The sequence below is a fragment of the Haplochromis burtoni genome, unplaced genomic scaffold, assembly GCF_018398535.1.
Source record: "Haplochromis burtoni strain Fernald_Lab_line unplaced genomic scaffold, NCSU_Asbu1 Contig_607, whole genome shotgun sequence".
NCBI lineage: Eukaryota > Metazoa > Chordata > Actinopteri > Cichliformes > Cichlidae > Haplochromis > Haplochromis burtoni.
In genome coordinates, this window is record NW_024582968.1 from 234888 (window position 1) to 245425 (window position 10538).

A 10538-nucleotide genomic window follows, 5' to 3' on the forward strand; every position below is an offset into this window, starting at 1 on the left:
CCCCCCCCCGGGTTTCTCCGAGGACCCAGTTTTTGCGGTGAGATCCCACATCTGGTTCCGATTGCGGCCTGCACTCCAGCTGCGGTCGGCTCTGTTTAGAATAGACCCAGAATCTGAAACCGTCGCCGCGCTGCGGTCTCAACTCCCAAACCAGCGGAGACCTTTTGGCTGAGGCCATCGGGCTGAGGATGGAAACTTCGTCTTATATTTATACACCACGTTCCTCCGAGGCCCAGTGTGTGGAGATGTTTTTGAAAGATGGCAGCCGGCCACGCAGGGGCTGTTCTGGGAGCAGCGAATCGCATTGCTCCACGCTGCACTGATAGGTGGAAGGACGCTATACAGATTACAGGCCTCACTGTTTTTTCTTTTCTGCAAATTCCTCACATATTTGTCTCTGTTGACACTTTGAGCCTCCCTGCATGTTTCAGAAATGATCTTATCGAGGTGAACTCCTCTTCATGTGTTCACCTGTTTCACCAACACTGCTGCAGTTAAAAAAATAATTGCCTTTAAAAATGAGTCTTGGGTTCGATGTTTTGTTTTTCTTCCTCTCACTTTACTCTTTGTGCTTTGGTCTGCTGGCTCATGAAAATGTAAAGCTTTTATTTTTCATGATTTAATTGCACAAAGAACTTTTAACAGTGTATATAAGAGAATACAGGAAAAACTGCATTAACCTGCACGTACAGCTCAGAGGTTTAATGATATTAAAAAAAACAATAACTGGGTTAAGTTAAATTTTCTCTGATAAAATATTTAGCTGAAGGATAAACACTTGAAACAGCTAAGTTGTGAGTATGCAGGTTAAACTGGTGATTTAAAAGAGAAACGATTAGAAACAGTCTAACATAAATATTTAACTAATAGTAGCATATGTAGCAGTGTGTGGAGGCTGTAACATCAATTCAGTCTTTGTTTTAATCGATTGCAGCTTCATGTGTGAGTTTTTCTGTGCTTGTGTCCCGTGGAGTGGGTCTTTACAGCGCTCTGTCCTGCTATTTGTCGAAGTGAGATGTCAAATTTTGTGTGAGAGCAGAAGAAGAAGAAGAGGAGGAAATGTGGCGCCCATATGCTGCTGTTGTTTGTTTGCTCCGGCTGTTGCTTCTAATTAGTGGCTCTGCGATGTGCTGCCAGGACGCCTGAGCCCTTATGAGCATGCTCTGTATCCACAGTGAGTCTGCCCAACCCCCCATCTGTGCAGCACTGGCTAGAGGAAATGTTCTGTGATGGGACCTGGTCTGTTCTCTGCTCATCCCTTTGTTTTACAGGAACTTGGCGACTGCATGGACTTTCAGTTTATAGTTTGATGCTGGTTTAAACATACTGGAAATGCGGCAACCTGCATTGGAAGCAGGTTTATAAACTCTTCCTGCTGGTGTCAGCACTTTTAATACAGCAAACATCAAACTCTTATTCAAACCATAACAATTAATTTTTTTAAATTTTATCCCCATTTTTCTTCCTCCTTTTTATCTTCTCCTTATTTTGTTTATATCTTCATTTTATTCTTTACTCTTTCTTTCTTATCTTCTGATTTGGAGGTTGGCTTCCTCTTTTTATTCTCACTTCTTCCTCTTTGTCTTTATGTACTTATTCCATTTTTCCACTTATTGGCGTTGTTTTCATACTCTTCCTTTATATTTCCTCTTTATTATGCTTTTCCTCTTCCCCTGATGTCTTCCTTCTTCTCCATTCTTTCAGACTATAATTTCTTACCTTGTGTTTTCAGGTGATGAACATGGATGGGACGGGGCGACGGGTGCTGGTGGAGGACAAGCTTCCTCACATCTTTGGCTTCACCCTGCTTGGAGACTACATCTATTGGACAGACTGGCAGCGGCGCAGCATCGAGCGCGTGCACAAACGCACCGCAGTGAGAGAATTCATCATCGACCAGCTACCCGACCTCATGGGCCTCAAGGCCACGAATGTACATGAAGCTTTTGGTGAGTCCAGCTGATGATGGTCTGGTCTGCAGCAAATAAACCTCTCCATTTTCTCCCCAGATGCTAACTTTCTGCTTCACATGCTCAGGTACGAACCCGTGTGCAGATGATAATGGCGGCTGCAGTCACCTCTGTCTGTACAAGCCTCAGGGCGTGCAATGTGGCTGTCCCATCGGCCTGGAGCTTATTGCCGACATGAAGACCTGCATTGTCCCCGAGGCCTTCCTGCTCTTCTCTCGTCACACAGACATCCGCCGGATCTCCCTGGAGACCAACAGCAACAATGTTGCCATCCCGCTCACTGGTGTCAAGGAGGCTTCAGCACTCGACTTTGACGTCACCGACAATCGCATCTACTGGACCGACATCACTCTGAAGGTGGGACTCATTTTCACATACTTGTTTTTAGTCGTTCTCAGTTTTTTTTTTTTTTCTTTCTTCCTCACGTCGTCTGAATCTTTTCTTCGGTTAGATTTTTTCTTCTTTCTCTCTAACACTTCCTGGTGTGAGCAGAACCTTGGTTGTGAACTAGGGGTGGGTTTCAAAAATAAATTTTAGCGTGAATAAAGCACTATCGATTCATTAAATCCTGAATCATTTTCTAAATATAAATGTATTTTGCCAGAAACTCGAGAATTTGAGGTTAAAGCTCACAAAACGATTTCAACAACCACCAAACAGCTAAAACGGCAAATGAGAGCAGGTAAACGAATTCCACACAAAGATGTAAACAAAAAGCTCGGACCCTGCGCATCAGAATGTGTCAGATGTCGGCTTTCTCACCTGACGGCATGTACATGGACACGCCATCGGTGCAAAAAAAGACAGCTCACTGATTCTGAAGCTGCAGGTTTTGTCATTCTCCAACCAAAATTCACTGAACAGGCAGCAAAAGAAGATCAAAACTACACTTCACATTTGATGAACATTGTCATAAATTCCCTCTTACTTTTGCTGTTTTGCTTCCATCATGATAAAAATCACACTTCCTGGGCAGTTCTCTAATTGTACTTCAAGAAGTGTTTCCCATCTCAAACCACTGTTTTCTGTATTATTTGCTTGCTTATTACGCACTAGTCTACCGTTGTTTACAGTGCTGTCGGTCACTTCTTTGTTTTGTTTTGTTTTCCAAAAATGACCTCCAACAAAAAAGCCTCATTTCTGCTTTTTAATACCAAAGAAATTAAAACTAAAATTCTGCCAAACTGCAAAACGCTTGGCTGGTTCTCTTAATAAAACCTCTGTAACTTTGCTCTGCTTCAGTAGCATCAGGTAAAGTCCATATGTTGATTCTTGCTTTTCTTCAGTTTTTGATCTACAGCAGAATATTTTTAAGGTTATCTGCTATAAAAAGCCAGGCCAGGAAAATCTCCTTCATGATTTTCTGTGTTTTATCCTCATTTACTTTGACACAAAGGCATCTGCTGTGATGCTCACACCTCTGATGAAGTCTCTCAAGTCTCAGTACTGATAAATGATGATATTTCTGACTGTCTGAGTCAAAATCTAATCAAATCAAATCAATTCTAGAAATCAGTGAGGATACCCAGGCCTATTGTGAACTGCTGTTGTTTATCCAGTCTTTACTTTGACCGTTGACCTGTGCAGACCATCAGCCGGGCCTTCATGAACGGCAGCGCTCTGGAGCACGTGGTGGAGTTTGGTCTGGATTATCCGGAGGGGATGGCGGTGGACTGGCTGGGAAAGAACCTGTACTGGGCTGACACTGGCACGAACCGCATTGAGGTAGCCAAACTGGACGGGCAGCACCGGCAGGTTCTGGTCTGGAAGGATCTGGACAGTCCCCGAGCTCTGGCTCTGGATCCGGCCGAAGGGTGAGAACCGCATGAAGCGGTCTGCAGGTCATGATGGTGGGTGTGGTTTGTGCTGACCTGTCTCCTCTCTGCAGGTACATGTACTGGACAGAGTGGGGGGGGAAGCCAAAGATCGACCGAGCGGCCATGGACGGGACAGGACGGATCACGCTGGTGGCCGATGTGGGGCGAGCCAATGGACTCACCATCGACTACGCAGAGCGCCGCCTGTACTGGACCGACCTGGACACAACGTTGATCGAGTCCTCCAACATGCTGGGTAATCTCTCAACCTCATAACTGCCAACCTAACCATTCAGCTCATGTTAGAGTAGCAGAGCGCACTTCGTGTTGTGTGACATAAACGATAGAAAGCATCAAAGTTTTTACTTCTTCGTCCCCTTTAGGTCTCGACCGTGAGGTGATTGCCGACGACCTCCCTCACCCGTTCGGTCTCACCCAGTATCAAGACTACATCTATTGGACAGACTGGAGCCAGCGCAGCATTGAGCGTGCCAACAAGACCAGCGGGCAGAACCGCACTGTCATCCAAGGTCACCTGGATTACGTCATGGACATCCTGGTGTTTCACTCGTCCAGACAGGGCGGCTGGAACGCCTGTGCCTCCACCAACGGTCACTGCTCCCACCTCTGCCTTGCTGTCCCTGTCAGCAGCTTCGTCTGTGGCTGCCCCGCCCACTTCTCCCTCAACTATGACAACAAGACCTGCAGCGGTGAGAAGACGCTTACACCCCTGCATGTATACAAACATCATGCAGAGTTATTTTGACACCTAGATTGAGAGAGAAATAAAATAACTGAAACGGCAAGCGTCATCTTTGACTTCTGTATGGTGGCCTTTATGGGACATCTCAGACTCAGCTGAAGTTTGAGCTTCATAGCTTGAGTTATCTTTGTTTACTGTTTCTGCCCCACAGAAGCTCTAAGAATTCTGTCTGACGTGTTTCTGTCTTTCAGCTCCCACATCCTTCCTGCTCTTCAGCCAGAAGACGGCAATCAACCGCATGGTGATTGATGAGCAGCAGAGCCCTGACATCATCCTGCCCATCCACAACCTGAGGAACGTCCGCGCCATCGACTACGACCCACTGGACAAGCAGCTGTACTGGATCGACTCCAAGCAAAATGTCATCCGCCGTGCTCAGGAGGACGGGAACCAGGTACTGCATCCATTAGAAAAACTGGAACCACTGCCGGTCCCTGGGGAGAAAATCCAGATTCTGGTGGTTTTAGTTAACAGTCAGATCAAAACTGCCAGAGGAACTGAAAGTGTTTTTGGACAGTTGGAGAGTCTGCTTCCGGGTCCAAACTGCTGTTTATTAAGGCTGTTTTGTTTTTAACATGTTTTAATGTTTTGTATGTTGTTCTATTTAATCTAAACAAGCCCCTAAAAAGAAAAAAGAAAAAAAAAGTCAGTGATCACTGTGTACCACTACTCATTTTAAAGCACAGTTTTTAAAACCTTATGATATAGCTACAGCCCAGCCCGTGCAGCAGTATATTAATGACTAACCTCATATTGTGGATGGATTATCTCAGTTGTTCTCCTGACTGAAGTTTGGTCCGTTTACAGCATCCTGCCATGCGATTGCATTTGTCTCTAACCATCGGGAACTCACACGTTAACTTTTATCGAGTGGAAAAAGGGGAGCATTCATCCTCCAGCTTCACTGTGTTTGTTATGCTAACATAGCTGTGTCACTAGCCACCAGGTAGCACATCATTATATACCAGCTAGCTCAACTTTAGTAACGTCACTGCTGTTTAGTTTTCTGGCTTCAATTATGTTGGAAGTGATAGCAGAGCTGTACATTTTGATTTTTTCACAAAACTCTGTCAGAACATGCTATATCATGTTTAGGTGGAAACTAGCGAGCTAACTCCCTGCTAACTTCTAACTCTGTTAAATTTGATAAATTCTGTTTTCATGGATGCCTGGATTTTACACTTAATTGTTACCCCTGGTAGAGCAGCACATTGATCCTTTTATCAAACAAGAAAGAATTTAATCAGTTTGTAACTCTCAGTGATGCTGCAGTGTTCGTTTGACTTCAGGACCTGAAGCGGAGTTTGGACGTCAGACTTAAGGACCGGATAACCGGTGCCATAAAAGAAAACAACGGGCTCACTGGATATAAAACAAGGTCCCGTCTGAGCCCCATGAGCATTTTTCACTGCAATAATTGTAGTAAATGTGCAGAAGTCAATTTGACCTTCATACTGTTTTAAGCGCTGTTTCAGACCCAGAAAAGTCCAGATTTATTTCCTTTTAATATTATCAGTTTAATTTTAACATTTACGATTCATAACCTGATGAGTTCACCACATTTAAACAGAAATGGAGACAGTTTACATCCACTACGAGAAACAAGCTAACGACTAAATCTGGCTTTTGTTAAGCATTATTTTTTTGTATAATCAGCTCTGAGCATCATGGGATATATTGTAGTTTCAGTAAACTGCAACAGTTTAATGTCTTGACATTTTTCATGAATCTTAAACTTTGAACGTAAACAGAGAGATGAGACAGAAACCTTAAACCTGCAGTTTTCTCAGGGGGAGTTCAAGTCATTCCTAAATAAACATCGCAAACGACCTTAGTGACAGCATCTATAGAGAGGAGAGGGCCATGTGTGAGCATGTGCAAACGATATGTCGCCACTTTGATGTCGTTCTTGATGGAGGGTGTTTCTGGTGTCATTTTGGACATTTTGTGCGTGTGGGCAGTAAAAACAACCTTCATTTGTCTCTTACAGATTAAACATTTCAAACTGCCCGTTTCTGGTTTGTTTTTCCAGAGCATGACAGTGGTGTCGGGCTCTCTGGGCGGACACAGTCAGGGTCTGCAGCTGTACGATCTCAGCATCGACATCTACAGCCGCTTCATCTACTGGACCAGCGAGGTCACCAACGTCATCAACGTCACCCGCATCGATGGCAGTAGAGTCGGTGTGGTGCTGCGGGAGGAGCACGACAAGCCGCGGGCCATTGTCGTCAACCCGGAGAGAGGGTCAGTACCACTGAGGCCTCACACCAGTAATCACCATCATTACATCATCATCATCATCAGGGCACTTTTTTTCAGGCCAGTCAAAAATGACAAAACAAATGTAAATGCACATCCCTGTCAGCATGGCCACATAGGCTCAAAAACACAACGTAATAAATATTATTAAATCCTTTACAAATAACAGCATATTTATATATGAATATAAGTGACGATAAATACATTTTTTGTTCAAATGAGAGACGATGAGATGAGATAGCCTTTATTTGTCAGTTGCAGGTCTTTTGCCCACAACCGAGATGACAGACCATACAATACACAAACATCACATTGGGGAGACAGGTCAGGCTAGGTAGCGAGGAAAAAAACATCGAAATGTGCAACACAAAAGGATAATACAGGAATGAAATCTTTTCGATCTCTTCCGATTCTTGTGTTTTTCGTTGTGTATGAGTTGAATCTTTGTTTCTGGAAAGCATCAGGTTGCGGTGAGATGGACCTGTGCTGTAGGTTTAACACAGAAGTATAAATCAAACCCTGAACGTTTGTCTCTGGATCAAATATTATGATGTTATCATCTTGCCTAGCAACCACCTAACAACAGACAAAAACACCCAGTATTTGTAGCATGGGCATGTAATGGTAATAAACTGGAACAAATACTGTGGGGTACTTCATCTTCCTTGTTTACACCATCCCAGGCTGAAAAAAATCGTTATGAAAACTGAAATCTGTTCAGGATTCAACATTAAACAGCTGAGAAACACTTGAATGATAAACATTAACATGATTCCTGGTTGTAAATCAGCTCTTTCATCCTCCTGTGTTTCTGTAGTTAATCTGATTTAGATCCAGAAAATGTCACCTGACCCACCTGCAGGTCGTCTGTATGGCGGTGTGTGTGTGTGTGCACTCTGCCTTTAATCGCTCTCTAATTTGTCCTCCATGTTTGTTCTGTCGGGCTGCTGCAGTTCACTGGCTCTGACTCGCTCGCTCTGAGCCATAATTGTAGGTTAGTTTCAGGCCTTGTGGTCGAGAGATGAAGTCTGCAGATGTTCTGGTTAACTTCAGAGCGGCGAGAGGGAGAACGTGTACAAACCTCCAGTCTTTGTCCTCACAGCCCGTACATTATGTCCCCACAGGTACATGTACTTCACCAACCTAATGGAGCGCTCTGCAAAGATCGAGCGGGCGGCGCTGGACGGTACAGAGCGTGAGGTGCTCTTCTTCAGCGGCCTGATGAAGCCCGTTGCTTTGGCCATCGATAACGAGGTGGGGAAGCTGTTTTGGGTCGACTCAGACCTGCGGCGCATCGAGAGCAGTGACCTCTCGGGTGAGTTGGGGCCGTCGGGTCCACTTCAGTGTCACCTGTCCAAATATTTTACTGTTTACTGCAGATTGACCAGAGGCTCAGAGTTCGTCTTAAAAACTGAGTTTGGTGTTTTTCAGCTTTGAAGATATTAAAGGAATTTATTTAAAACTGGAGTTCATCCTGCTGCACATTCAAATCAAATCTGTTCCTGTGGATTCTGAACCTAATGCTCAGCAGTACGAACCTAAACAGGAAATAAACAAACCTCCATGAATGTCAGAAATCAGCGGAGGTGGGGGTTGGTGTGGAGACCGGCATTCCTGTGATTCTCCGGCGCCGCGTGCCGGCCGGCAGGAATGTAAACTGTTCAGTTCCTCAAATGTTTCCTCCTAAAGGAAACTCGGCCCTGCAGATTTTAGCTGCAGGAGGCTGTGAATCCTTTTTCTCTTGTGAATTTTGTGCCTCTGGGACTCCGCCTTGATGAGCAGATTTTCAGGCTGTTGACCTCGGTGTATCGCTCTCCATCCTCCCACCTCCCCTCTGCCTCACCCCTCAGTTTCTTTCCCGTTTCTTTGCTCCTGAAGTTTTTGCCCTACAACCTTGTTCTTTTTTTTCTTTTTTCTTTTTTTTTCCTTTCCCGGCACTTTTTTGAAATGATTTAGGAGCCAATCGCATCGTGATTGCGGACTCGAACATCCTGCAGCCCGTGGGCCTGACTGTTTTCGGGAACCACTTGTACTGGATCGACAAACAGCAGCAGATGATCGAACGCATTGACAAGACGACGAGGGAGGGACGGACCAAGATCCAGGCCCGCATCGCCTACTTAAGTGACATCCACGCAGTCCACGAGCTCGACATGAGGGAGTACAGTGAGTCCGCTTTACATGCACGATTTAACAGATTTCCTCAAACTGAAACCGCGCTCACCTGAGCTCTGCGATTTCCAGGTAAACATCCATGTACGTGGGAGAACGGCGGCTGCTCTCACATCTGCATCGTGAAAGGAGATGGGACGACGCGCTGCTCATGTCCTGTTCACCTGGTGCTGCTGCCCGACGAGCTTTCATGTGGAGGTGAAGCATAAAATCATCAGCATTAATAAAGATTGCTCAAAGACTTGAGCAACCCTCCTCTCAGTAAAATAAAATAGATAAGGGCTATTTGAGATAACGATATATATCGGATAGGAAAATGTCTATCATTTCAAATTAGCCTATTGTTTATTTTGTGGTGACACAAAAGTAAACATAAGAACAGGTTTTCCCCCGCAGCACGCCGTGTAATAAATACTCACAAAGAAAATTGCAGCTGTTTGAGCTTATGTAACACTCAACTCCAGGTGTACGACGCCCAGCTGAAAACACTTCACGCAAGTCGAGTTGCCTGAGAGTCACAGAATTGTAATAAATGTCTTATATCGGGATATGAAATTTTGGTCATATCACACAGCCCTGATGTAGATATAGATAGATATGTGATATAGATATATATTCATATATTTGAATACAGTTTCAACGTTAATATAAGGTTTGACCAGTGTCTGCGTCGTCCTCAGAGCCGCCCACCTGTTCGCCGGAGCAGTTCTCCTGCACGTCGGGCGAGGTGGACTGCATCCCACAGGCCTGGCGCTGTGATGGTTATGCAGAGTGCGACGACGGCAGCGATGAGGAGGACTGTCCAGTCTGCTCCGACTCAGAGTTCCAGTGCGATAGCCGGCAGTGCATCGAACTGAGCCTTCGCTGCAATGGAGAGATCAACTGCCAGGACAAATCTGACGAGAACAAGTGTGAAGGTGAGCCGGGTAAGACAGAATCTTTGAGGCGGGAACGCCGCAAAGTAAAACTTTAATTCCTCAGCGATTTAATTTTCAAAGCTTGTGTGTGTGTACCTGTGAGAGTGTACAACATTTGTTTGATAATTTCTAAACGCTTCACTCCTGAAATAAAAGTCAAAGGAGCCACAATGTTTAAATATCAGTGGCCCGACCACAAACGGCAGCTGTAACAAGTCTGTTGAGCGTTTTTTGACTAAATGTTTGTCTGCAGTTCGGTGTCCCGCCGATCAGTTCACCTGCTTCAACGGCCAGTGTATTGGGAAGCACAAGAAGTGCGACCACAACATGGACTGCATGGACAACTCAGACGAGACGGGCTGCTGTGAGTCTGCAAACACAAACATCCAAAACATCCGAGCAGTTTGATCCGGTTTATCTTTTTTAATCTGATCACTTATGTTCTGACCTGCGGGAACATCTTAGAATCAGAATCAGAATACTTTATTCATCCCGAGGGAAATTAGCTGTGGTGCTTCTGTCAGACTTCAAATCACTGAAACAGAAAAACGTCTAACAGTTATGAATAAATACGTACGTGTACTACACCAAGAGTTGGGGTACACACATACCCACACAGGTTTACTGTACACCAAGAGTT

The 10538-nt window shown here is 44.9% G+C and overlaps 1 protein-coding gene across 5 annotated transcripts in view; it reads left to right on the forward strand.

Moving 5' to 3' along the window:
• lrp6 (low density lipoprotein receptor-related protein 6) overlaps nucleotides 1–10538 on the forward strand; it is a 49216-nt gene that overhangs the window by 31491 nt on the left and 7187 nt on the right. For 2 of the 5 annotated variants that reach the window (XM_014330092.2, XM_014330093.2), the window contains exons 8-19: nucleotides 1733–1949; nucleotides 2038–2327; nucleotides 3558–3784; nucleotides 3859–4043; nucleotides 4171–4497; nucleotides 4742–4944; nucleotides 6583–6794; nucleotides 7934–8124; nucleotides 8766–8975; nucleotides 9054–9179; nucleotides 9662–9907; nucleotides 10152–10262. In XM_014330092.2, the coding sequence (XP_014185578.1) occupies nucleotides 1733–1949; nucleotides 2038–2327; nucleotides 3558–3784; nucleotides 3859–4043; nucleotides 4171–4497; nucleotides 4742–4944; nucleotides 6583–6794; nucleotides 7934–8124; nucleotides 8766–8975; nucleotides 9054–9179; nucleotides 9662–9907; nucleotides 10152–10262 (2545 nt within the window). Of the gene's footprint in view, nucleotides 1–1732; nucleotides 1950–2037; nucleotides 2328–3557; nucleotides 3785–3858; nucleotides 4044–4170; nucleotides 4498–4741; nucleotides 4945–6582; nucleotides 6795–7933; nucleotides 8125–8765; nucleotides 8976–9053; nucleotides 9180–9661; nucleotides 9908–10151; nucleotides 10360–10400; nucleotides 10523–10538 lie in introns of those variants that run through there. The other 3 variants (XM_005949719.3, XM_005949720.3, XR_006053071.1) reach the window with 2 other exon arrangements.